Here is a 27,516-nt window from a genome sequence, read left to right as displayed (position 1 = left end):
GGAGGCCTGATGAAGCCCTTGCAGACCCCTGGGACCAGAGCCCAATCTCTCTTTGGAATTGGTAGGTAAATCAGAATTTAGTCCAGAGAGAAATTAGTATCTATTTCAAGTGAAAGGTCCAAAGTCGAAGGCTATACTCCCACATAATGATTTTCACAGAGGCAAACATTATGATCATACCATTGCTGTGAACGACAGACACACCTCACAATACAACTGTGCCCTGCAGTGCCTCAGTCCAGGAGGGCCTCCGCATTGACTGAACATTGTGCTTGAATTGTCACAACTGTAAAATGGCTGGTGGGTGTAAGCGTGAAATGTACCTTTCACTTCGCTCATTAACTAAGGTGCCTCTCACTGAAACACTGGACAAATACAATGAGTTAGGTAAACCAGCAACAAGCTGTGGAACAGAAAATCTTATTCTTTCAGTGACTCACCCCCCAAATGTAAAAAGATACGCTAATGGTTGGGTAAACTTTCAAGATGCATTTACCAATAACTCTCGATGCATCCTCTTTATTAATAGCTACCTAGCAACTGCTTCTAAAATGACCAGAAATAAGCTTGCCATTATTATACTAAGATTTCATTATCAGAAAGCCTTTCCAGGTTTTTAAAATATCCTCTCAAATAAAGACCAAGCAATCCTAAATGATTAACCCAAAATTGAATGTGAACGTTCTAAGACAAAGAATTTTACAGGTCCCTGGGTTGGGCTTACTTTGACACTAAACTCAGCATTACAGAAAACAACAATGTACAATCACAAACGCCAGAGTTCCCATTTGGAGCATTGGCTAATTCTCCCTCCATTCATTCACACTCTTCTAAGTCATCAGACAGAGTTAAGAGTAAAACAAACAGACAAAGCACTGGCCTTTGTGGAGTCTACATTCTAGTCCAGGGATCAGCAAACCACAGCTGATCACCTGTTTTCTATGTTCACGAACAAAGCGTTATTGGCACAGAACCACACTCATTCATTACATCTACGGCTGCTTCATGCTAAACACAGTAGTGTAGTTGCAACACAGACGTTGCAAAAAAGCTGAAAATATTTACTATCATGCCCTTTACAGAAGTTTGCTGACCCACGTTCTAGTCTAAAGTGCAAATTCCCTCGTTTACCTACCCCACCCTACCCTCCACCCTGTTGTCATCCTTCAAAACCCATTCGTCACCCTCATCTACTGCTTTATAGCACTTGCATGCAAGAAGTCTCCCTCACTATACTGTAAAATCTTGTCAACAAGAATTGTGTCATCTCGTTTTACTCCTCACTCCCAGAGCAGACAGCACAGTAGTCTACAACGGGTGGATCACTGAATACTGAATACATGAAATGAAGCCCAGTGCCAGGATTTGTGTCACATCTATTACATTTTAGTGGATAATGATTAATCCTTTGCTCTCATTTTATGGATGAGAAATCAATGCAATTCCCACTGCTTGGAGCATAGGCCCTGCCCTACAGACACACACACACAATCTTCACACTCTCCCCACACCCCTGGCCCTCCAATTTAGGGTTAGGGGCTTCCAGTGTCTTCTAATACCTCTATCACAGCAGAACGACATAGTGAAGTGCTCTAGTTGTGTGAATCCCCCATTAGACAAGAAAGTTTTTGAGAACAGAGGACATATCTGTGTCATTAGCATCTTGCACAATGTCAGGCACCCAGTAGATACTCAAAATTTGTTGGATAAATGAGGCTCTATATTTTTATAAATGACAATTACTTATAGGAAAACAAAAGAAAAGTTTTCAATAAAAACAAATGTCAAGACATTTCTCCAAAGAAGACATACAGATGGCCATTAGACACATGAAAAGATGCTCATCATCACTAATCACCAGGGAAATGCAAATCAAAACTACACTTAGATATCATCTTATGCCCATTAGAATGGCTATAATCACCAAGACAAAAAATAATAAATGTTGGAGAGGTTGTGAAGAAAAGCGAACCCTCATCCACTGCTGGTGGGAATGCAAACTGGTGCAGCCACTATGGAAAACAGTATGAAGATTTCTCAAAAAATTAAAAATAGAACTACCATATGATCCAGCTATTCCGCTACTGAGTATTTATCCAAAGAACTTGAAGTCAACAATTCAAAGAGATTTATGCACCCTTATGTTCACTGCAGCATTATTCACAGTAGCCAAGAGGAGTGGAAGCAACCCAAGTGCCCATCAGCTGATAAATGGATAAAGATGTGGTATATATATATACAATGGAATACTACTCCGTCATAAAAAAAGACAAAATCGTCCCATTTGCAACAACATGGATGGACCTTGAGGGTATTATGTTAAGCGAAATAAGCCAGACAGAGAAAGACAAACACCGCATGATTTCACTCATATGTGGAAGATAAACAAACACGTGGACAAAGAGAACAGATTAGTGGTTACCAGAGGGGAAGGGTGTTGGGGGGGTGTGTGAAAGGGGTAAAGGGGACATTTGTACAGTGACAGACGGCAGCTGGACTTTTGGTGGTGAACACAACGCAGTCTACACAGAACACTGACAAATAACAATGTACACCTGAAATTTCACCATGTTATAAATGATTATGACCTCAATAAAATCTAAAAAAATAAAAAATAAAATAAAACAAATGCCAAGAAGCAGGAAAAACTTATGCAAAATAGGTATAGTCTGACCAGAAAGAACTTCATTACATTCCCCACTTACTATTCCATGTTCAAATAAGACATCAATCAGCCCTGTTAGCCTGCCCTTCCCTTCTTACAGCAAAGGTGATGGGAGCACCAGGTGTAGGTGCAGGGACCGCCAGCACCCAGGAACACAGGCTGCAAAGGGAGGTGGGGGGAAGACAAAAGACAGCTGGAAGGTCGGAGCCTGCTTATATTAAGGAGTAAGAAAACTGATGAAGCAAATCAATAAGCGTATTAAGGATAATAAGAGCCAGGTTTTCACTTTTTCAGAAGATGTTTTACAAACATGGAAATGTGGAAAGAACCCTAAGGTGTTAGATCGGAATTGTAGGTATTAATGAGAAGTCACGGGTTTTAATCTACATACACAGATAGACATAGAAAGTTTGAGATATGCACATGTGTGCACATATATACATACAAATCTTCCCCAGGTCTGTCCACAGAGAAGCCCTAGAAGCTATGACATCCCGATAGCAATGAACATTCCAAACACCCAGATCTTGGTTTATAAATATGAACCTCCACAAAAAGGAACATCAGCTGAGTCCGGTCTGAGGCAGGGTAAGAGTACAGGGAGTCTGGAATTCTTGTTATGCCAACAAAATACACAAAGAATGAGAGAATATGTCAAAAGAATGAGTTTAAAAAAACAAAACACGGAACCTACCTTGACCCAATCAGGAACAACAGGAGTATCAAGATGAGTATCAAAATGAATAACGCATTACTATTGAATGCCATTGAATAAAATACAAACCCATGAGTCTACACTGATATAAATAAATTAACGAAGAGATGATGACTAAAGCTTTTCCCTTTTAGTAGAATGCAAACTAACTCGTATAGAAGAAATGGATGAAAACACAAAATCACTCTTCGGTAACCTGTATAGAAGAGATGGCTGAAAACACAAAGTCACTTTTGGTAACTATCATAGTGTTGGTTACTAATTCACCCGGCAGTCATCAATAGGGGCTGAAGCTGGTAGGCTGAGGTTTAATGAGGAAAAGGGTTTGGAAATAACGTCAGAGTTATCTCCCCTCATAATATTTATTAATTACAAAGAGGAAAATGATGGCTTATGGTGAAGGCTGGAAGATACCAACATGACCAGGCGATCAAGGTTAACATCACCTCGGGTGCGACAGGAAAATCCCAGGTTGGGAGAGACCAAGGAGACATAATGTGGTGTTCAGTCAACTATGTGAAGACCACGATTGACCTACGGCCCCTTAGGACCCACCACTGCATCCAACGTGAGGCTATGCTTCCCCTGGGCTGCTCCCAGGCAGTGACTGAGTGGTTATATTAGAAAGAGTCCTTATTTCTGAAAAATATACACTAGAGGCGTTAGAGATAATGGAGCACCATATGGACAGCCTGCTCTCAAATGGTTCAGAAAAATACCAATGATAATGGGTACATGAAGAGCCAAAATGATGAGCAAATCAACGAAATGTTAATAGGTGGGGAATCTGGGTGAAGGGTTATGTTCCCACAGGGTTTAAGTTCGAAATTATTTCAAAATAAATTATTAATTTCAGAAATCCCCAAATAGTATAATGAATTTCACTGAAGAATACAGGATATCCACACATCTCCTGCACTGTTTTTTCCATAGCTCTTCAGCATTAGTGAGGAAAAGCTCAAATGCTGGGGATGGAGAAAAAACTAAGCATAACAGAAAGATTGTTCACGAGGCAGTAAAATCTCAACTTTTTGAATTCTCACAGTCATATTTTGTTTTATCTTCTTACCCCCACAGAGAACATCAGGTTCTAGTTACTGAGTTCTACAAATGAGATTACAAATGTCCAAAGGAATAATAAAAATCAAGATGCTCATCAGTTTTGGAATACAGTTACTATTCTGAATGGTGATAGAGCTATCAAACACAAATCAAAAATAAGATAAAGGAGAACAACCTTTCTCCCATCCTAGAAACTCGACTTAGTTGAAGCCAACAGATAGGAGAAAGATTAGAAACACTACATCAAAAAGGGGTGAACTTTCTCGGATAAGCCTAAACCAGAAATGTTAATAAGCAAGAAAACCCTGGTGGCCTTTGAACTGTAAAATTTAAAAGAATTACAAGATTTGACTGAATTTTTATGAAGCCAGGAATGTCCTTAAGGATGAACTCATCTGTTGCTGAACTGCATATGACTGAACCACATAAAACATTATGCAGCCTCAAGCAGATGACACTTCTAGTGTATCGAGTTACTAATCTACTGGCTTTAAAACTAAGCAAGATAAATGTACCCTTAGAGTAAAATGCAAAATACTGTATGCATTTTAAATCTAGTCAACCTGCACATATTCGAATCATTTGCTACCTTCACTTAGCACAAAATCCGACGTGACCAACATTTTCTTGATTATTATGTGCCACAAAAAACTTGTCAGCTTTCAATTCTTCACAATAGCCAAGTCTTGGAAGCAACCTAAGTGCCCATCAATGGACAAATAGATAAAGATGTGACATACACACATACACACACACACAATAGAATGTTACTTACTCAACCATAAAAAAGATGAAATCTTGCCATTTGTGCAACATGGGTACTATGCTAAGCAAAATAAGTCAGATAAAGAAAGCCAAATACCATATGATTTCACTCATATGTGGAAGATAAACAAACAAACAAACACACAGATATGGAGAACAGATTGGTGGTTACCAGAGGAGAAAGTGCTAGAGGGACACTGAAAGGGGTAAAAGGGCACATATGTACTATGACAGACAGCAACTAGACGGTGGTGAACACAATGCAGTCTATACACAAGTTGAAATACAATGATATATACCTGAAATATAATGATTTACACTTGAAATTTATATAATGTTATAAACCAATGTGACCTCAATAAAGGAAATTTTTTAAATAAATAAAAAAATTAAAACATCAGCTTTCAGAAAGGCCAGTCAATTCTATTTAGGCACACAGCAAAACACAGAAGCTTTGCACCTACCATTCCTCTTATCAGGGATATGTCATTCTCCTAGTCAGGGTTTCTTAACTACCACAAGAAAGCAACAAGAAGTAGGCATGACAATAGATGTTGCTACTCGGAGAAAGTTGTATCTAATCCTGCACAGCATGTGACCTCACCACAACCCAAGCAATCTCAGAGCCCCATCGTTTCTTTCCCACTCACATCCAAAACTTTTCTCCCCTACTCGTCATTTCCTAGCCCTCTGGGAGCAGCTGGCTGCTAGCAACAGGAAAGATCACAGTCCCATGTAACGCATCAAGAAAATGTGAGAAACAGCTGATTCCATCTAGCTGTGCAGCCCTACCTGGCCAAAGCTGCTTGTTTTGTCTAGGAGTCATTAATTCCCCTATTAAACAAACAAAATAAAACACATAGGCCATGCTGTCTGAGCAAACCAAGATTCCCTCCCTCTCCACTCCAGAGAGTAAGAGTCAAGCTGAGTTCTCTAGAAATCAGAAAAACATTAACAACCCTAATGGCCATCATCTATGAAAGAACAGAGGTACCTGGTACCAGTAGATTCTATAGAAATCCTCATTTCCCTCCCCACTCTACTGCCCAGCCCACCACCACATGATGAATCCACTGCTAGATGAAGAGAATGAAGACTATAGCTTTATATTCATTTGGATTCTAAAATATAATTAAATGTATTGATTTGGATCCTAAATTCTCCTATCACGTTAGACTTAAACTGCATAACTTAAGCTAAGCTATAATTGTCTTATGTTTAAATAGTTTCCCTTTGTCTGTATAACGGGGGAAAGCATTAAGTAAATTGTCACAGATTATAAACTACTATATAAACAGACCACTTATTTAAAATCTATTTGAAAACCAAAGTACTTTCACAATATACTACCATTTCAACCTCCTGACCTTGCTTCTAGAACACAAAGGACATGATGTGCATAAGGACCTAAAAGTGTCTGACTCATAAGGTACAGTGGCAGATCTTCTATTTCACAGATTAGAAAACTGAAGTTTAGAGACTACAATTATATCCCCACAATCAAGAAGCAGTAAATCGTATAGCCACACCTCTTTCCACTAAAACACAAGGCTTACCCAGAAAAAACTAAATGACACATTAACTGTTTGGTTTTGTAGGGGAGCAGAATTTGCCACCTCAAGATGCATCTGTTTGGCATGAGGGTTATTTTGGGCTGGTTATTTTTAAAAAACTGCAGACACAAGAGAAGCTCTGAAAACTAAGGAGAAGCTGGCCTTCATAAGAGACATTTACATCTGTAGGGGAAATCTCCATCTGTAAAGGTGTCTCCTTCTCTGTACCAGGAAGAGGAGGATGACCTTATTTCTAGAAACTCTCATCAGTGCGGAAGGCAAGGACTTAAATCTGCATAATAACCTTACTCTTGTTTACTGTCCTTTTCTGGTAATCTTCCATAACTGACTCCCCCTATCTGCAACATCCTCCTTTGTCTTTAGCTGAAGGTGATATTTAAGGTGGTGGCTTTGGCCATTCTGGCGAGTTACTCAGATTTCCTGAGTTTCTCCCACATATACATGTTATAAAGCTTTGTTCGATGTTCTCCTGTTATTCTGTCTCATGTCAATTTAATTCTTAGACCTGCCAGAAGGACCCAGAGGGTAGAGGAATTGTCTTGCTCCCCTAGTTTCTCAAACAAAAGTTGATGCACATGGTACAATCCCTTTAAAGCAGTTTGGCAGTTCCTTTAAAAGTTAAATATACACATCATATGTGACCCAACCATTTCACTCCTAGTTTAGCCAGAAGAAATGAAAGCACATGTCTGTATATCTGTACAGACTTATACACAAAAGTTCACAGCACCTTTATCTGCAATAGGTAAAATCCGTGAAGTTCACTGTATGTCAATAGAGCCATTTAACTAAAAGTTCATGCACATACTTGATATTAGATAGTATTTCTTTCTCAACTGTTTTTCGACAAAGTAGAAAGCCACTCTTCTCTTTTACTCGATAGCAGATGTTATGAAAAGACAACACAGCTCCTTCAGTAAATGCCTTCACGCCCTTGGGAGTCTTCTTGGGGAGGCCATTGGTGTTTCTTTGTGACATCGGGATAGAAACTTGGTCATTACTGGACGACATTTGGAGAGATTCTGCGTTTCTGTAGAGGGAAAAGCAACAGTAAGCTGATCGTTCAGAGAAATAAATGAGATTGTAAACACCAGATAACAGTACCCTTAAAATAAGTTATAAAATAAATAAGTCCTGGGGATGTAATGTACAGCATGGTGACTATAGTTAGTAACACTGTACTGTATACTTGAAAGTTTCTAAGAGAGTAGATCTTAAAAGTTCTCATCACAAGAAAAGAAAAATTTGTACTATATGTGGTGATGGATGTTAACTAGACATTGTGGTGATGATGTCACAATATATACAAATATTGAATCATTATGTTGTACACCTGAAACTAACATTATGTCAATTATATCTCAATTTAAAAAATAAAAATAAGGGCTGAATTTATAGCTCAAGGCTTTACATCCCAGGTTGTTATACTCCTTCAATCAGCTAAGAAGATAAACTCCAAAACTGCTAGGAATGACACATTTCCTTAAGAGGCAAACATATTTAAATTCTTAGATCTAGAATTAACTATAAAAATGATTAAGGAAATCAAACCAATATTTAAGCAATTAAAGAATTCAAAACAAAAACCGAGTTTTTTTATAAATGAGGTTTAAAGGGTCTCATTAAACAAGTTACAAAAGGCCCCTTTAAAAGATTTAGAGTAAGACCTTAAGGTGTACTTAAAATCTTGTGGGGGCTGGAATAGTTAAGCTCGCACACTCTGCTTTGGATCCTGGGCATGGACCAAGCACCGCTGATCAAGCCACGCTGACACAGTGTCCCACATAGCAGAGCTAGAAGGATATACAACTAGAATATACAACCATGGACTGGGGGGCTTTGGGGAGAAGGAGAAAAAAAAAATTCATTTAAAAACAAAAGCTTGTGAAATAGGTATGAAATGTGAAACTTCCATAAACCTAGTTTTAGTTTTTAAAAATCAAAGCAATCTATGAAGAACTTCCTCTCTGGCTATGATGGAGTAGCTGTGACAAACCAGTCACCCTCCTAAGAGCAACTATAGAACTAGATCAAATATGAGATTCAACTGTTTGAAGAGTTCTCTCTGATGACAGCAACCAAAACAGCCAGGATTTTAGGAGCCAAAATTCTGTAAAGGAGAGAACAACATAAAGGCAAACGTAGCATTCTGTGCACCTTTCCTCTTGAGGCAAACTGCACACACCTGGGGCAAAACTCAGAAAAACCAGGCAGAAAGAACTGCTAGAGGCTAGAAAGCTGAGCAAATGTTTCAGCAGTCTCTCCATGCTAAGAAGACAAAATTTAGAGTTGCGAGCCTACCAAGAGGAGCCCTGGAAACCCCAAGCTTTTGAGATGCCAGAAGGGCCATATCCCGGAAACACGGCAACCCAGAAATAGACCAGCCTCTACTCAATCAAAGTGATTTGCTCATCCTTTATTTGTCTGCTGGAAGAAAGTTAAATCCACTCTCAAAGAAGATATCATACAAATTTTCAACCAAAACTTACCAGGCATGCCAGAAAACAGGACCTAATGTTCCAAAAATAAGGAAATAGAAATAGACCACCAGTAATGCAGACTGGAGTTACCAGACATTGACAATAAAATAACTGATTAATATGTTTGTTTAAGAAAATAAAAAGATAGACCATCACCAAAGAAACAGAATCTATATTTTTAAAAAAAATCAATAAATGAATGTAACAGCCGTTTAGATGCAGATTAGAAGGAGAATTTGTGACCTAGTGGACTGGCATCTAGATTAAAGTGGATGAAAATTATCATCATGGAAAAGAAAAGGAAAAAAAAAAATCCAGACTGAAAAGGATGAAAACATAAAAAGCCTAAGAAACATATGGGACATGATGAAAAAGGTCAAGCACACATGTAACTAGAGACCTGGGATGGGGGGGGGGAATGCAGCAGAACCAATGTTTGAAGAAATACTGGACAAGCATTTTCTAAAATTGACAAGGTATCAAGCCACAGATTGAAGGAGCTCTATGAACACCAAAGTAGGATAAACACAATGAAACCTCAGCTGGGCATATCACATAAAGCCGCTAAAAAACAAAGTAATCTCTGCGTAACTGTTTCTGTACCCAAAACCACTCTGTTGTTACCACACTACAACAATCTATTCAGTTTTGGAACCTGGAAAAGTAGGAACCCACTTAAAGATTGGCACCCAGGAAACTAAAGGTAAATACCTTAGTTTCCATCCGTCAACACAATGAGCGGTAATGATTAGCCAAAATCCTATTCTATTAAAGCAGTGAACAAGAAAGCACAGGCCCAAGTAATCTACGGCCCTTACCTCTTGACTTTACAACTTATGAAGCCGTCTCCCCACGTCTTCAGAAGCCAAAATATGCCAGTTCCAATGCCCACAATCACTTCTCCTGCTGCCACCTCTACTTAATGTCCAGCCACTGACGACACCTTCTAACCCTCTCTTCCAAGACACATTAAGAGGATCAAATACACACTCCTTGAACTTAAATAGGTCATTGGCTCAAGATGGAAGTTGGTAAGAGATTTTTGTGAGATTTTCTGCTAAGAAAAGGCACGAACTGGAACTAAAGTACCCAAGAAAGATCATCCGTGCCCAGACAAGACAAAGCGCTAAACCTGTTATAAATACAACAATTTTAGAAGTGTGTGTGTATGAAGAGTTTGACTTCACTGCAATAGCATTAAGTTTGTAACTCACACTGCCTAGGAGCTGCCTGGCTCCTCACTAGGATTCCAACAATCTTCCTCAGGGAGACAGCGGGGCCTCAGTTGGTTCATGAGTCACAAATCCAGCGATGTGACAGATATACCTGAGGCAGACCATCCAGCAGAAGCACACTACACCAAAAACACTTTTTTTATTTTTAACACCAATATGGAACAATGCATTACTTTAAGAGGAAGCAAAAAATAGATAGCAATGATTAAAAAATAAAGAAAATGCAACACCTCAGCACCATATTAACATCAAAGTACTCAATCTGCACTTAATACAGGATACTGGGTTAGACGAATCAATAAATGCAACTGCTCCCAAGTAAACAGTAATCTTTGCCGCCAGTTGAAAGCTCCCTAGGCATATCTGTCTCCCCTGTTGGATTAGCATTATTTTCCTTTTATATATATATATATTTTTTGAGGAAGATCAGCCCTGAGCTAACATCTGCCAATCCTCCTCTTTTTGCTGGGGAAGACTGGCCCTGAGCTAACATCTGTGCCCATCTTCCTCTACTTTATATGTGAGACACCTGCCACAGCATGGCTTGCCAAGCAGCGCCATGTCCGTACCCAGGATCCGAACCAGCAAACTCAGGGCCGCCAAAGAAGCAGAACATGCGTACTTAACTGCTGTGCCACCAGGCCAGCCCCAGCATTATTTTCCTTTTATATATATATATTTTAAAAACCGTGGGGGACACCCCATGGCCAAGTGGTTAAGTCCATGCACTACACTTCCATGGCCGGGTTTTCACCGTGGGGTTTCACTAGTTCGGATCCTGGGTGTAGACATGGCACCGCTCATCAGGCCATGCTGAGGCGGTGTCCCACATAGCACAACCAGAAGGACCTACAACTGGAATATACAACTATGTACTGGGGGACTTTGGGGAGAAGGAAAAAACCCTAAATCACATGTAGATTTCCCTATAACAAAAATCAGCTTCCAGAGCACCTGCTAGTCCTAATTGGGTTTTATATCACCTTCTGTACCCTAAAGCCCCTGTAAAGACTAAGTCCTTAGATAAAAGAAGCATCCAAATGGCTCACAACCAGCCTACGTGGTCCCCTGGCCTGATTATATCCTTAGCCAGCTGGAAAATTCTTTTCAAACATGATCGAGCTAGAGGAAGATTGGCATGGATGTTAGCTTAGGGATAATCTTCCCCAGCAAAAGAAAAAAAAATAATCAAGGGGCTTTGAATGATGAGATTCTTCTCCCTTTTCTAGCTGTCCCCTTGCTGGTGGCCTCCCTATGTCACCTTTCCACTCTTCTTGTTGTTTTCTAACTAATGAGGCCACATTTTTACTTTTTTGAAAAGTTTGAACAATTTTCTTCCATAGATGCTGGTATATCTATTAAAAGAATGATAATCTGAATTAAAAATGCCATTTTTCTCTATTTCACTCCTTATCATACTCTTAATCTGATAGTGTACTGTAAACAAAGTGCATAATACAATGGAAACTGCACATAAGGAAGACAAGCACACAGGTCGAGCCTGAAGCCCTCAGCCAGACACCTGTGCAGTTATAATTATTGCACATGCTGGTAGGAGCCAGAGGGGCCTCAGGTCACGAGTTCAGGGGCCTCTTCGTCCATTTTTTCCCAGGGATAACATGAGTAAATGGAGAGTTGCACTCTGCCTCACAACCATAAGGACATGCTGTGCAAGGACACACCTCTTCAACTATTTACCGTAACGCCAAGAGTTTACAATTCTGATGAGGAGGTAGGGTGCCTCATGTCACTGTCAGGTGACTGCTACAAAACTTATGACTGGACAGAAATAGAAGCAGGATATTATCGAATACTTTTTAGAAAAAACACTCAAAATCTGAATTTTAACTTCCCTAAATTATCCCTTGCTTTTAAAAAGTCCTCTATCAATCAATCCACGGGTTTTCACGCTGTGCCCGATTTGACAGATCCAGCCTGAAGCATCCCGTGTTGATACTGTATTCAGGTCCAAAGCCTGCTCAGTAATGTAGAGTTGGGGTCAGACCACTGAGGTCTCCAGGCCAGCGGACAATCCGAGGCTGGCACTCTAGGCCCCCACAGCACTGCAGCAGCATAATCTGGGGAATGTGGCACAAAGGACAAGGTCAGCCAGGGAGGAAGAGACCCCATCATGGAAGGTCTTGTACAGTCAGCAAGAAGCCACTGAGGCCTTTTAAGCAGGAAAGGTTCAGGATCTTAATTATGCTTTTAAGAGACCATTCTGGCTGCTGTGTGGCAATTGCAGAAGCAAAGTCCACATAGAAGTTATTGCAGAAAACCAAGTGAGACAAGCTTGGACCAGGGGATGGGGCTGTTAATGACAGGGGGAGGTCAAAGTTCAAGAGTTCAGTTCCAATGTGGTAAGTGGTAGATGTCTGTGAGACATCAGAGAGAGAGAGAGATCTTTGGTTAAAAACTGAAAACCATTAACAAGACTCTCGTGGATGATAAACCACCCCACCCTCTTAGGGTCCTCATTATGCAATAATGTATTGCTCCTTGATTTTAAAAAGTGCTACACACCCACATTCAATTGAGCATCCAAGTGTGAACAGTTTTCCAAGAGGCCTCGATGACTTATACTGTCACACACAGTGGTAAAGTTTAGGATCTTGGTGGCTGCAGTGAATTTCAAAACCCATATAGAAGACTTTTGTCCTTGGCTTCCCCAGCCCTTTGACTTTCTCTCCTTTAAGGATCTTGCCCTCCCTACTATCTCGGCCATGCATGCTCCCAACCTCAGCACTGTGAATAAACTCACTGTCTTCTCACCCAACTTTAATCCATCTTTCCCAGCTTTAATCCATTTCCTTGTGTGTGTGTGTGTGTGTGGAAGATTGACCCTGAGCTAACATCTGTGCCAATCTTTCCTCTATTTTGTATATGGATCGCCACCACAGCATGAAGAGTGGTAGACATCTGCACCCAGGATCCAAATCCACGAACCCAGGCCACCGAAACAGAGCATGCCAAACATAACCACTACGCTACCCAGCCAGCCCCTATCCATGTCCTATTTTCACAGCCCACTCCCTCTGCTTATGAGAGGCCATCTCCTCCAGGACTTTCTGTCCTCTACTTTTCATTCCCTCTCGCTTACTAACCTCTCCAGTACTTTCTACCACCCCTCACTTTTTCTTCCCCTGCATCAGTTTTTCCTTCTCTACTGTTAGAAAATTCTATACTTCTTCTCCCTTCTTCCCCTCCCCTTCCATTAAGATGTATATAAGTCCAAAATTCTAACAACTCCTTGGAGGCATTTGTTTTTCTTAAAAAAGAAAATCCCACAGCTCCTGTCGATTGCCCCCTCCCTCCCATTCACCCTCATACCGAAACTACTCTTGACAAAGTTCGGTGAGGGCCAAAGTGACATATCCAATGACTTTTTTGATTAAAATGTAATTCGCAGACCATAAAATCTACAATTAAGTAGTTTCTAGTGAATTAGTGACCAATTCTTAGCTGTCCCCTTAGACATACTACCAGCAACATTGAGAGTTGACTATTTCCTCCCTGAAAAGCTTTCTTCACTTTGACTTCAGGACACAAGATCAGGAAGCTCAGCTTGGGACATGTGCTTCTTAACATTCAAGGAAGACAGAGCAGAGGGTCAGAAGTTCACAGCAGAGGGCCTAGTTCACAGGAGGCCCTAGAGATACCCACAGAACTGTCACAAAATGATCCCCACATCTCCCATTTATTGTCCAAAGGGCCCAATTATCTTTCCTAAAAGTCATTCGTTTTGGGGGTCAGCCCCGTGGCTGAGCGGTTAAATTTGCACGCTTCACTTCGGTGGCCCAGGGTCTCGCTGGTTTGGATCCTGGGCGCAGACATGGCACTGCTCATCAGGCCATGCTGAGGCAGCATCCCTCATGCCACAACTGGAAGGACCCACAACTGAAAATACACAACTATGTACTGGGAGGGCTTTGGGGAGAAAAAGGAAAAATAAAATCTTTTAAAAAAAGTCATTCGTTTTCCCTTAAGTGCCCTTCTCCCTCTCCCCTTCTCTTATTAAGATGGTATTTAAGCCCCAAATTCTAATTGCCCCTTTGAGTCACATTTTTCTGTTAACTCTTTTCCCAAATGATGAAATCTAAGCTGTCCTTTTGATGCGGGCCCTGATATCATTTCCCCTACATTAAACCCAGGAAATGAAGGGTTAAAACCAAAGCACTCATTCCCTGCCTACTCCCTGGCTTCCTGGCTCCAGAATCCACTATCCTCCATGGAGACAGACACCGCCAAGGACAAGCACTTGGATTCATTATCTCCTCTCCACAAGGAGATACAGGCTGGTAGGAAAGCTGCTGACCAGCAAGGTCATGGGCTCCCTCCTCTCTGCAAGTTGTCTAAGGCCAAAGACAGGCTGGTAGGAAAGCTCCAACCAACAAGGCCATATGCTCCCTTCCCCCACCTAAAAGCCCACATTAAAAACCCTTCCTTGTAGCTTTTCAAGGAGTTTGGGATTTCAGCGTTAGCTGCCCTTTCTCCTTGCTCAGTGTTGTGCAATAATAAAATTCCTACTTTCTTCCACTACACCCGGTATCAGAGATTGGCTTGCTGTGCAACAGGTGAGCAAACTCACTGCAGGTTCGCTATCAATTTGGCAACCCAGATGGGACCATGTCCCAGGTGGACATCTCGCCTGTGGCACACCAGCCTATGGCTAAAGGCCTCTCTTGGAAGCTGTCCTGCAGCTGCCTGAGCCCCTTGTCTCAGGCATCAGCCCCAAGCAACTGGCTGCTAACCAAACGTCATTGGCCCATGGTGCTTTTGCTTTGGTGGTGGAAGAAACTAGGTTCAGGACTTAGGAAGACGTCTCTTGCAAGTAGCTGGTAGTTTTTGTTTTGGTCCTTGTGCTAACCTTTTCCAACAGGACTGGTTGGAAATAACGGGTACCTGGCAGCCCTCTGGGCTCCATTCATTTTTAAGTCACGATGCCCCGTCCAGATTTTGGTAAGTCCCCCGGGTGTGCACAACCGAGGTCCCTTGTCCTTGCTCATTTGGGAAGATATGCATAGCAGATCTTCATTTGTTAGGCACCCCCCGAGTGTAGGACACGGACTGAGCTGGGACTGAAAGTACTTTGGTTTTTAGATTTGATTTTGGTCTTCATTTTGGCGTCCATTTGTGGCCGAAGGCTTTTGGAAAAGCGCACTTGTTTGGTATTTGTTGTTGTTTGTCTGTTTGTCTTTCCTTTTAAAAGTGTTAACATGGGAGGTGCCGCATTTATTCCATCTAAGAGCACCTTGGGAAAAACTTGGGCTGACTGGTCGACCTATAGCTGTAAGCCAATGTCTAAAGAGGGATGATTTTCCTTTGTAACACCACGTGGCCACAATATTCTTTAGACTCCGGAGGAAAAAAATGGCCAAACAATGGATCCTTAAGTTGGGAAACTTTTTAGAGGGTTCTCGTGATAAACAGTTGTTTTATTGGTACCTATGAAAAGACCCAACTAAAAGGAAAATACAACGACTGGTCTTAAATATTTAATCAAACTTGGGGTCTCAGCTTCTTCTTCTGGTCTTACAGATGCTAATAAAAACATTAAGTTAACAAAGAGAAATCAGAAAGAGAAAAGTCACAGGACTCATCCCAACAGGATGGAAATCTTTAGCTAGTTATTAAAAAGGAAAGTGGGATAAACGGAACAGACATGAATAAAGTTAAGACAAAGGTTTTAATAAAACACTGCCTAAGGTTGGATGGGCTAAAGGGACCCCCTAGTGGTCCCCCAACACTAAAGGCCACCAGAAAAACCTGTCTATTCACCCCAGCTGAAAAATTTTAAAAGGTCAGGAGGCAAAAGTCAGAGTGAAAATCCTGACGAATAATTGTTTGGGGCAACAGTAAGGCTACTAAGGTTGATAAAACTATAAAAATTAAAGTGTTCAAGCTAATATTACATGAAGAGGTTATATCAACTTTGCCTGGATGTTTTCTTTGGAAATAAATGTTATGTCTAGCTGGGAATGCGTCCCCTACACAATATCATAATACTGAAACTTGTTAATGGAATTCTAATATAAGTTATAATTAGGGGTATAAGAGTTGGAAAAATTAAGATAAAAGTTTTTAAAAATTGATATACTTATGGGGCCAGCCCAGTGGCACAGCGTTTAAGTTCACACATTCCACTTCTGCGGCCCAGGGTTACCAGTTCAGATCCCGGGTGGGGACATGGCACCACTTGGCAAGCCATGCTGTGGCAGGCGTCCCACATATAAAGTGGAGGAAGATGGGCACAGATGTTAGCTCAGGGCTAATCTTCCTCAAAAAAAATAAATAATAAAAATGTTTAAAAAAATTGATATACTTAAATGGGCCAATTTCAGTTTACCCAAACTGATGTATGCAATTGGAAAAAGCCAGCTACAACAATGGGAAGCCTATTTTAATCCTTTAAGGCTTCTAAATGAAATCAGAAATACTTTAGTGCCCCTTTAAGAGAAAATAATTAAATAATTGAACATGCCAGTGGTCAAAGCCAAATCTTATGCTTTTCTCTATTCTCTTGCTGAGCTTCCCAGCAAGCTGAGATTCACCACTTCAGCTCTCCCAAAATTCCTGGTCTAAAATTGAACAAGTAAAAATAAGTCAACCTTTGAGACAATTTGGAATTGTAACGGCCATTCTGGGAAACCTCTGTTTCAGAAAAGAGAGGGTTCAAAATCTCTCACAATGTAATACACTCTTTGATTAATATGTCAAAACTTCTAAAAGACACAGTTATTCAACATGATATAAAATGATCTTTGATGAATGAAACCTTGTTTAAGTTTGCTGGTTTGATTTAAAATAGACATGTCCTCAAAGTTATCAGCATTGGCTATGATGCAGACATACAGCCTGGGTTTACTGGTCAAACGAGCTCATGTCATCTTGTTACAAAATTTATCAGCAAAACTAATAACTCCGTATCATAGCTAATTTTGTTTAATGTTTCATGAGGTTTTTATAGATGATCTAAATATAATTGTCGAGAACAGGTAAATTAAACGTAAAAGGATAAAAGTTTCTGGAAAAACTCTTTAACAATAATTATATGTATTATGACATATGTACTTAAAACAACTTAAGATAATCATTAACTGCTTTAATATCACATGAAGTTTTTCAGAGTAATTTAAACATAATTGTTAAAACTGGGTAAGAGTTTTTAAGCATAATAATTATGTTGTATAGTGTGAATACTTAAAATAACAGCTTCCAAAATCTTTTTGGAAACTTAAACTCTCTAACTTTGCTAAGTTAAGTAAAATGAGAACAGTTTATTGGGTATCTAAGTCATTTCTACGTAAGATAAAATATTAAAGGTTAACTACTAAGTATATATTTGTCTGCCTTTGGTTTCTTATATCAAAGAAACTGAAACGTGCTTAGGTTTATTGATAAACATGTTTTATGTATGCTGAAGAATTTTCTATGAGAAAACACGTACTTCTAAAAGGTCTGTATATAAGGAAAGTAAAATGTACGTTTTCAGTAAAAAAGCTATAAAGAATGGAAATATTTTTGTTTCTTAAGTTAAGAAAGATAAATTTGTCCTGAAGCACCGGGATAAATTCTGAATGTAAAAGATAAGTAACCTAAGGTTTGTGAAGTAAAGCCCTAATGAGTTTTATCTATGGTCACGCTGACTGAGATTAAAATAAATTTATTAAATAAATAAGTTTTAATGTCAAAAGTAAACTGGTACAAAATTAAAATTTAGTCTCTTCTTTCTTAAAAGGATAATTTTCCTAAACATTTTATCTGCTCTCGATAAAACATTTTTTTCACTATTTTAACTGCTTCTCCTTGACTGGTTCTGTTGTCACTTTGAATACATACCTGAACATGGTTTCGCAGTGAGCTTTGTTTCCTATCTGAACAGACGTTTTAAAGCTTTTAGTATTTTTGACAAGCTCCCCTCCAACAAAAATATTCAAGTCCTGAATAAAAGCTTTCTTTTGACCTGGAAGAGGAGGGAGAGTTTCTCTGGCGATTTTCAGAGGGCCCCTGAGACTTCTCAGAGAGATTTGCTCTCTTTCTATAAGAAAAAAATGTTAAACTAATTAGGCTTATTTGGTATGTTAAATTACATGGGAAGCGTTGACAAGTAATGATAAACTTTCTTAAACGGTATTATGTCAATGAGTGTTATTGATATAAGTATTTTTTAAATTATCTAAAATTCTGATCTGTTCTGATTGTCAGCCATGATTCTGCTTATTATCTCAAAATGTTATATGTCACAAGAATGGTCAAATATCTTTGTCAATTACCATTTTTGAATATTTTGTTATTTACAGACAGTTGTTTTAGTCTGATGTTTTTGCAAATATGTTTCATCTTCAGAGAAATTAATGGAAGGGACTCTGACACTCTAGAATACAGGTTTCTGATAAACTTTCAGATTATAAAACTGAGCTGGATAAAAGATTTCAGAACTCTAACAGAAGAACTGATGACCTCATAAAACTGCTGATAGAAGATTAAGATCAAGAACCAATTACAAAGGACTGAATAAACCCATAGGGATGATTGTAATTTTTTATGGCTTGTTGCTTGAGATATTACTGATTTTTGATGTTTGGGGTTTTTTTCAGATTTAAGAAAAGTTTTTCTCTATTCTCTTAAGGAACTATGATTTATAGCAATTTGTAAACAAAATTGAAGCATTTATCTTTTTCTCCCTAACTGAGCCCTCCAAAAGGTAAAAACTCCTGATGAGTAAGTATTCTTATTCTCATGGCAATATGGTTGTTTGCATAAGTCCAATAAAAATCTGTTCTTCTTATAACAGGACACAATTGGAAACACTGGTTATAACACTAAGGCTTTGACTGGAACTTCATATTTGAGAAAAACATACAGACTTGGATATGACAAGACAGCTTTTGAGAAACCAAAGTTGACTTCCTGGAATAAAGCCACTTGGAAATATTGTCCTGGTACCATTCTTCTGGGTTTCCAGTTGATGAGGATTTTAGGCCGGTTAATTTTAAAACTGCAGATGAGAAGCAGGCTCCCAGGACTGGAGTTTGATTGCCCTTTGCTGAGAAACATTTACATTTGTAAGGGAAACCTCCATCTGTAAAGATGCCTCCCTCTCTGTGCCAGGAAGAAGGCGGATGGCCTTCTCTCTAGAAACTCTTAATGAGGAAGGCAAGACCTTAAGTTGGTTACTGTCTGCAACCTCATGTAACTGATTTAGGGTGGTGGCTTCTGGCCTTTACTTAATCCGATTTGATTCTTATCTAAAAGTTGTGGGACCACCCAATGGCCAGACCCCACCTGCACTGATACCATTTTAACTTTTTTACATGTTCTTTCCTTTGTCTTGTAAAGAGATGGCTCACATACCTATGCCTTAAAATTAGCCTTACTCTCCACCCATGTTTGCAGCAGAAGCAGCGGCAGCAGCACCTCCTCCTGCCCGTGGGCCCTGTCCCCACACAGCACCTCTGACTGCCCATGGGTCCTGTCCCCATGCTATTCCACACTATTCTCTAAATAAAAGAGCACTACTGCCAGATCTTGAGAGTCCAAGAAATCTTTCTTTCGACTCCTTGGCTCACTGACCCCACATCACAGTGACCTGGTAAGGTTGAGCAAAAAATGTTACTCCCTCTGGCAGGTACAAGGAAGCTCAATTATTTTGGGGAACCTCTCGAAGAGAGGAATTCCCCCAAATCTATAGGTACTGCAGGCAGAATCTGATGACAAGTTATGGCCTGGCTTTCCTGGCCTTGAGAGGCCTTTAAAGTTCAACCTGAGATTCCTTATAAGGTTCCAGCAAAGCAGATTTAAAGGAGCCTATATAATCAATTACAATTCTTGCTGTACTTATGTAAATAATTATGCCAGATTTATTAAAACTAGACTTTGTCAATTTCTCTTACTAATTTGTCTTTTGTCAGTTTAATTTGCAGGCTCCCAATCACTGAACCTAAGAGAGGAAAGGAAGAGTTTTTCCTCCCCTAGACTGTAGCTAGAGAGGAAATTTAAGGGCCTAAGATTATGTTTAAAATTGTGGAGATTAGGGGCTGGCCCCGTGGCTGAGTGGTTAAGTTCGCGAGCTCCACTGCAGGTGGCCCAGTGTTTTGTTAGTTCAAATCCTGGGTGCGGACATGGCACCGCTCATCAAACCAGGCTGAGGCAGCGTCCCACATGCCACAGCTAGAAGGACCCACAACGAAGAATATACAACTATGTACTGGGGGTCTTTGGGGAGAAAAAGGAAAAAATAAAATCTTTAAAAAAAAATAAAAAATAAAATTGTGGAAATTAAGAAGCACCAGCAAGAGGACAAAGTTAACTGGCCAAAGTTAAAAATTAACAACTCCCTTCATTGCCACAAATTACACAACAAATCACTTTTTTTATAGACGGTAATCTAGTTCCTGATGTGTAAAAAATCTATAAATAAAGCCCAAGGAAGTGATTCTTTCATGTATCACAGTTCAACATAATTGGGGGTCAGAATGAAAAGTACCTATGCTTCTTTGCACATTCTTCAGCAACATGCAGGGGAAAATAAAATGGTGCTATCCACTAGACACACATGGCTACTACTCAGCCCATGAAATCCACCTAGTGAATTTTTATATGCTATTTAATTTCAGTTCACTTAAGCTTAAATAGCCACATATGGCTAATGGTTACCACAGTGGATAATACAGCTCTAGATTGTTGACTTTTTCAAAATGTATTTTCTCATTCCTGTGTTACTTTATAAATAACCAATTTTATAACCCCATGAAAGATACATATACTTGCTATATCCTGGATCAAATCAATTCATTCCTGAGTTTCAAAAGAGCACAGAACTACAGTATTACATTTATCTCAAAAATAGGACAATGCTATATTTTTCAGGTTGTGAATAACAAATAAATCTAAAAAATGATCAAGCATGGCTGAAGAAGACATGCTTCAGGTTTTTTAGAACTGTCTTCTGAACAATTGCTAAACTGAATTCGACCACTTTCCTCAAAAGAGGTGAATCCTTAAAGAATTTGTAGGGGAGGAAGACATTTCCTCTTCCCCAATGGGGGTTCGTCTGGCTGGAGAACAAATTAAATTCACATGAGACAGAGGAGCAAGAAAAAATTAAACAAAGCTTTATGAGGACCCATGGCTCATCCTTTGAGGAAGAAAGGGCACCGAAGAAGTGGGGTACACATAGTGGTTATATACCCCCAAAAACAGGGTGTTTCACATGTGATGAAATGTCCCTCCCACAATAGTCACAAGATTGCCCTGTGGGCACAGTACTTGATGGACACAGCAGGTAATGGTCTGCTGTCTCAGAGGGCGTAGCACGAGGCAAGTCGATTGTCTGGAGCTGGGCGGTCACAGGTGAGCGCGGCAATCAGTTCCTAGCCTAAGGAAAGATGCTTAATCCCTAAAGAAATGCCAACGTTGGGAGGGGGAGGGAAGTCAGTTACAGGAGGTTACTAGAGAAGCACAATAAAATGCAGATTTTTAAGTCCTTGCCTTTGGTATTGATTAAGAGCCTCTAGAGAGAAGGTCATCTCCTTCCTTCTTCCTGGTACAGAGAGGGAGGCACCTTTTACAGATAGAGATTTATCTTACAAAGGTAAATGTGTCCCAACAAAGGGCAAGTTCCATTCCTCAGAACCTCCTTCCCTGTCCCAGTTTATCAAAAGCAATCAGCCTCAAATAATCCTGATGCCAAAGAGACATATCTTGGGGTGGCCAATTCCAGGTCCCTACAAATTAAATCTGATTTTTAAACAATCCACATTTGACCAAAACATTTTTGACCATAACACAAATTTCATAACATTTTCATAGTGAGTTTCATACTAATTTATGCAGAATTTCAAATACCAAAGGTGGAACAATGAAAGAAAAAGAATAATCAATTTAAATAAATTATAACCCTTCCAGACACCCTCCAGGGCTTTCCTATAAAAGTCACCAAGATCTCTAGCAATATACGGCCAGTATTCGGATTACAGCTCTCCAAACAAATTAGCATTAATTGTTTTACACTAAATGTTTTACATTAACATGTTTTCCTAGCCCTAGCCCCTAGTGCAGGAACTCTCCTCTAGTGCTCTTTGACCTCAGCCATTTCACTTATTACAAGTAAAACAATGACATTTTAAAAGAAGCTCCTTTAGATTTTACTGCATTTCTGCCATTTCCGAAAGCCACATTTGCATTTGAAAACAGAAAACTTGCCTACACACACTATTGTAAAGGCAGGGACCTGATGTCCGCTATTTTTGTACCCTTGGGAGCTCCTGACAGCCTGTTCTCAATGATTCCTACTGAATGAAAGACTAAACCACAATATGCCACACCCCTGTTGCAAAGTAGCTTAATAACAATATTAGAAGCCTTAGCAAGAGAAAGTCACTAACCACCATGCTTAGGAGTCATCTGAGAAGTCAGATTGCGGTAGGATTACTAAATTAGATATACAATTTAGAAAGAGCATAAACACACACAGAAGATTGAGCCCAGAATTTCTGAAAGGTAAAGACAAGTCTTAAGGAACACTGCCCACGCACTCAATATATTAACACTGCTGGAGTTCACAGAAAATGTTAAGTATCCGGTTTCACAGCAGGACATTCTTCCAGCCAGGAATGTCCTTCCTTACCTCTTTGCCTACAACCTCACATTCACTTGATAATTGAGAGATTACGACACAGTTCCATCCCTCAGGGAACATCAGACCTGGGAGGACAGGAGGGTTTAGAGGTGGCCTCGAGAGGAGACTGACCAGATAGATGGGAAGAGGAGAAGAGAGAGAAAATAATTCTAGTAAAGAAATGCAAAATCCTTAAATTGGAAGAGATTGTGTTGGGAATGATTCGTTATGCTGGAATTTAGCTTTTGGGAAGGGGCAGTAAGGAAATGAGGCCAGAGAGGTCAGTAAAGGGTGGCGTGTCCTGCTTGGGAGCGAAGGAGTGACCCTGGAAGCTCTGCCGGTCCCCTCTGCCCTCTCCTCACTCATCCTAGACATCCCCATCCTTCCGGCACTGAGGGCATGCTCGGTAAGGCCAGCAAGCGATCTACAGAAAATGAATGACTTGTAGGAAAAGGTATAGATTACAAAAAAAAAAAAGGTACGTTTTGGAAGGTATAGCATTCCTTCCTATACGATGCCAACTCTACTCACAGTTCAGCCTCATCTTTGTTTTTTGTCAAGTTTACTGGAAACATGTTAACAGTAAACAGTGTTGGAAACAATAAAACTCACCCTCTTTAAGTATAGTTTTTGGACTTTTGAAAATGTATAGTCATTGGGGCCGGCCCCGTGGCCGAGTGGTTAAGTTCGCAGGCTCCGCTTCGGCAGCCTAGTGTTTCGCTGGTTCGGATCCTGGGCGCGGACACCGCACCGTTCATCAGGCCATGCTGAGGCAGCGTCCCACATGCCACAACTAGAAGGACCCACAACTAAAAATACACAACTATGTACCGCGGGGCTTTGGGAGAAAAAGGAAAAATTAAAAAATCTTAAAAAAAAAAAAAGAAAATGTATAGCTATATAATCACCACAATCAAGATATAGAATGTTTTCGTCACCTCAAAGAAATTCCCGCCTCCAACCCCAGCCCCTGATAACCACAGATCTCTATTTCTGTCCCTTTTTCAATTTAATCTTAATCTTCTCTTAAAATAGATACAAGTGCACATAAAGTAAATACTCCATATCGCTATTCTTTTTTCCTTTTACGTTCCCACAAAATTTGCAAGAATTTTGCCCAAATTTGTTTTAACCTGTGACAGAAAAGAAATTTTATTCTAGAAAATATTTAGTCAAATTGTGAATAAAAATGATAAGGAGCAAGCACAATTTACATGTGTGTTACATCCCAAACTTTCTTAATCTCACCTGCAACTTTGTCAGCGGTTTCTCAGAGGAAAGCATGGTGTTCCACATCTAAGGCTGCCCGTAAAATGCCTGACCCCCATGGCAGAAGGTATGCGCTTCGAGTTCCTCCTGCACTTAAATGTACCAGCCAGCAACCCCAGAGTAACCGTGGGGGAACTGCTCAGCCTCTCCAAGCCTGTTTTTCTTCTGTAAAGTTCATTCAACAAATATTTACTAGACTTCTATTACATGGCAGGCACTGAGGATACAGGAGTGAAGAAAACAAAACTATACAAACATCCCTGCCCTCAGTAAGGTTAGGTATGAAAAATGTCAGCGTCAACAGTGCTATGGAAAAAAAAAGCAGAAGAGGAAAGGTGGTCAGGGAAGGCCTTTCCAACAAAGCTTTTGGGCAGAACTGAGGCTGGCTCTCGGGAGGCGCCGTACAAGTCCAAGAGCTGGTCCAGGAACAGAGAGGAGGCCGGCAGGGCTGAGGCAGGGCAGGGAAGGGAAGCAGAGCAGGGGACGGATGTAAAGGCAGAGGTTAGGGCCAACTCAGGTGGCTCCACAGGCCACTACAAGAACTTCAGCTTTGACTTCAAATGAGACTAGAAATCACCAAAGAGTTCTGAGTGGAAGAATGACAAGATCTAACTATGTTTAAAAGGATCGTTCTGACTTGGGGGTGGGGGGTGTTACTGGGGAAGGAGCAGAACAGAACATAAGAGGCTACTGTAAGCATCCAAGAGCCGAGATGAGGACACTGTCCTGCGCCTGCCCCCCCATAGCCTATGACAGCTGTGTGTGCTCTGCCCGAAATACAACCACCAGACACAAGATAAGCACTCAGAAACTAAAAAAAGAAACGGTACCTGGTTCCTAAGAGCGTGTTCAGATATATACCTTGGATCCTGCCTGCACACTCTCTTCTTGGCCCACAAGAAGGTAGGGGCTGGGAGGGGGCGAAGGACTCCGGCAGGCAGGAGGCACTCTACTCCCACAGCCGTATCACAGCCAGTGGAGGTTTACGATTCCCACTGTTTGACCTGGTCCAAAACACTCCCATTTCCCCACCTCCCCCAACCCTGCCCAATCTGGGAAAAACAAGGGCAAATATAAATAATAATGATCTAGCTGCAGGCCCAAGGGAACTGAGGGAAATCTCATTTGCATTTAAAAGGAACTGATGGAGATGCTCCCGTGAATTTAAATAAAAGTTTTTGAGGAAGAGGTCTGGAGACCGGCTGGAGGAGGGAGGGAGAGTGATGCTGGCAGAGGCCCCCCCGGGGAGGCGAGTCACCACCCTCTCTCCTCCTCTCCCTCAGCACTGCTGACTCCACCACGCTGGCACGGGGAAGATGGGCAGAGGGAGAGGGATGATTAGAGAATTTTTTGAATCCTGAGGCTCCAAGGCAAAAACAAGCGGAACAGGCAAAAATCAAGCTGTCTTTGAGTTAGAATTTCCCCGAAGCTACACAGCACTGGACCTGACCCAGCCCTTCTCCCCAAGAGTCTAACACACGTCTGCTGCATTAAGGTCACTATCCCTGTACCTTCTGTTTCTAATTCAATAATCATAACCACAATCAGGCACCAAGAATTACGAATAGATAATGGCAGCTGGACTGCAGTACTATTGCTCAAAATTCTAGGACCTCCAGTAAGAAATACATTTTACACCATGGCCCAGTATACAGAGATAAAAAAGTGTGTGTGTTGTGTGTGTTTATACTTCAACGAATTGTAAAAGGGCCCATAATTATTGCAAGGGACCCTCTAATCTATGAGTACAGGCATCATCGCAGACCAAGTAACGTCTCATTATATATGAAGTACTATGTGTCATTGCTAGCATGACTAACACAAATATGGATTTGAAACTTAATCTTTTTATCACTGTGAATTCAATCAACAGACACTAAAATCATAACTAAAATAGAGAGGAAGTACCCAAATTTTCTGGATATTAAAGGGTCCTCTGAGCTCACAAAAAGGCATGAGAAACAAAGATCTTACCTAAAACTCTTCTCTTCAGAATGAGGAAATAGCCTCAAAGATTTGCTCCAAGAGGAGGGGGCAGGCCTCACATAATTCCTTCAAAGACATTTTGCACATCTCAAAGATATCATCGATGCATATCTCCCCTTCATATATATCCAGTCTTGAGTCAGGATACAGTTTAATTAAGCTACTATGCTTAAAAAAAAAAAAAAAGCCAGCTTTCTTTGCTTTCTTACCTGAATGTAAGAAAAGTTCATGTGCTCATTCTGTTTCTTGTTAAGCACTTATGGGTCATCATTGGAGAAAAACCAGGAAATTTAAAAACTCTACCCTGCCAGTTTCATTTATTTCCCTTATGAGACTAACCCCAAACTGACAACTACAATGAGGTCCAATGAGGTCGTCTATAGTGTTTGAAATGGAAGGCATTAGTCATCTTTGTAGAGATGAATTTGCTAGGTCACAAAACTATTAAACTTAAAAAGCCCAAAGTAACTCCAACAACACACGTAGTGCCCAGATCTTGGTTTCTAATAACGTTCTCCAAAAAAGGAACCAGAGAGCCTTGGAGAAATGGTTGATTCCAGGGTTGGAGCATGGAAAATCCGAAACAAGCCTGAAGTATTCTGTGATACCAGAAAGTAAGGGAATGCTTTACCTAGCAAAAGCAAACACTTTGCCCTAAAATGAGGAAGGAGTGGGGGTGATGGTAGGACAATGGTATGTCAAAAGGGCACACAGGCCAACTTTGAGCAGGAAATTAAATAACGACAGCACTGGATTATAATCCATATGATAAAATAAATATCCATGAGTCAGTACTGATAGAAATAGTTGAATAAATAAACGGGGAAAAAACGGACAGCTCTTCTTTACGGAATTCTAATCAATAAACATAGAAGGAATGAGAAAAAAAGTTTTAAATCACCATTAGAACGACATAGTACAACATACAATAAATTCCACCAATGGATGATAAAATTAGTGAATAAAAGTTTAAGGAGAAACAGGATATTTGCACAGATCAAGTTTAAGGAGAAACAGAACATCTGCAGGGTCCAAGTTTCTCTCCCAAGATACCCACTAAGTACAAAGGGAAAAAGGCTACCTTTCCATTGGGGTCCTGGCAAACAGCACCTTGACCAATGTTAAAATCAGTGATAAGACATCCTG

At 40.3% G+C, this 27,516-nt stretch overlaps 1 protein-coding gene across 12 annotated transcripts in view; it reads right to left on the bottom strand.

The window, feature by feature from the left end:
- The window catches only part of ABCG2 (ATP binding cassette subfamily G member 2 (JR blood group)), a 130,705-nt gene that overhangs the window by 29,154 nt on the left and 74,035 nt on the right, over positions 1-27,516 (bottom strand). For 7 of the 12 annotated variants that reach the window (XM_008523682.2, XM_008523678.2, XM_008523679.2 and 4 more), the window contains one exon: positions 7,590-7,811. In XM_008523682.2, the coding sequence (XP_008521904.1) occupies positions 7,590-7,792 (203 nt within the window). In that variant the 5' untranslated portion in view covers positions 7,793-7,811. Of the gene's footprint in view, positions 1-7,589; positions 7,812-10,475; positions 10,616-23,727; positions 23,954-24,363; positions 24,550-25,214; positions 25,872-27,516 lie in introns of those variants that run through there. The other 5 variants (XM_070614339.1, XM_008523680.2, XM_008523684.2 and 2 more) reach the window with 5 other exon arrangements.

Source organism: Equus przewalskii, chromosome 3 (assembly GCF_037783145.1).
Source record: "Equus przewalskii isolate Varuska chromosome 3, EquPr2, whole genome shotgun sequence".
In the NCBI taxonomy this organism is placed as follows: domain Eukaryota; kingdom Metazoa; phylum Chordata; class Mammalia; order Perissodactyla; family Equidae; genus Equus; species Equus przewalskii.
Note: the sequence above shows the minus strand (reverse complement) of the source record. Positions and strands in the feature narration are given on the sequence as shown.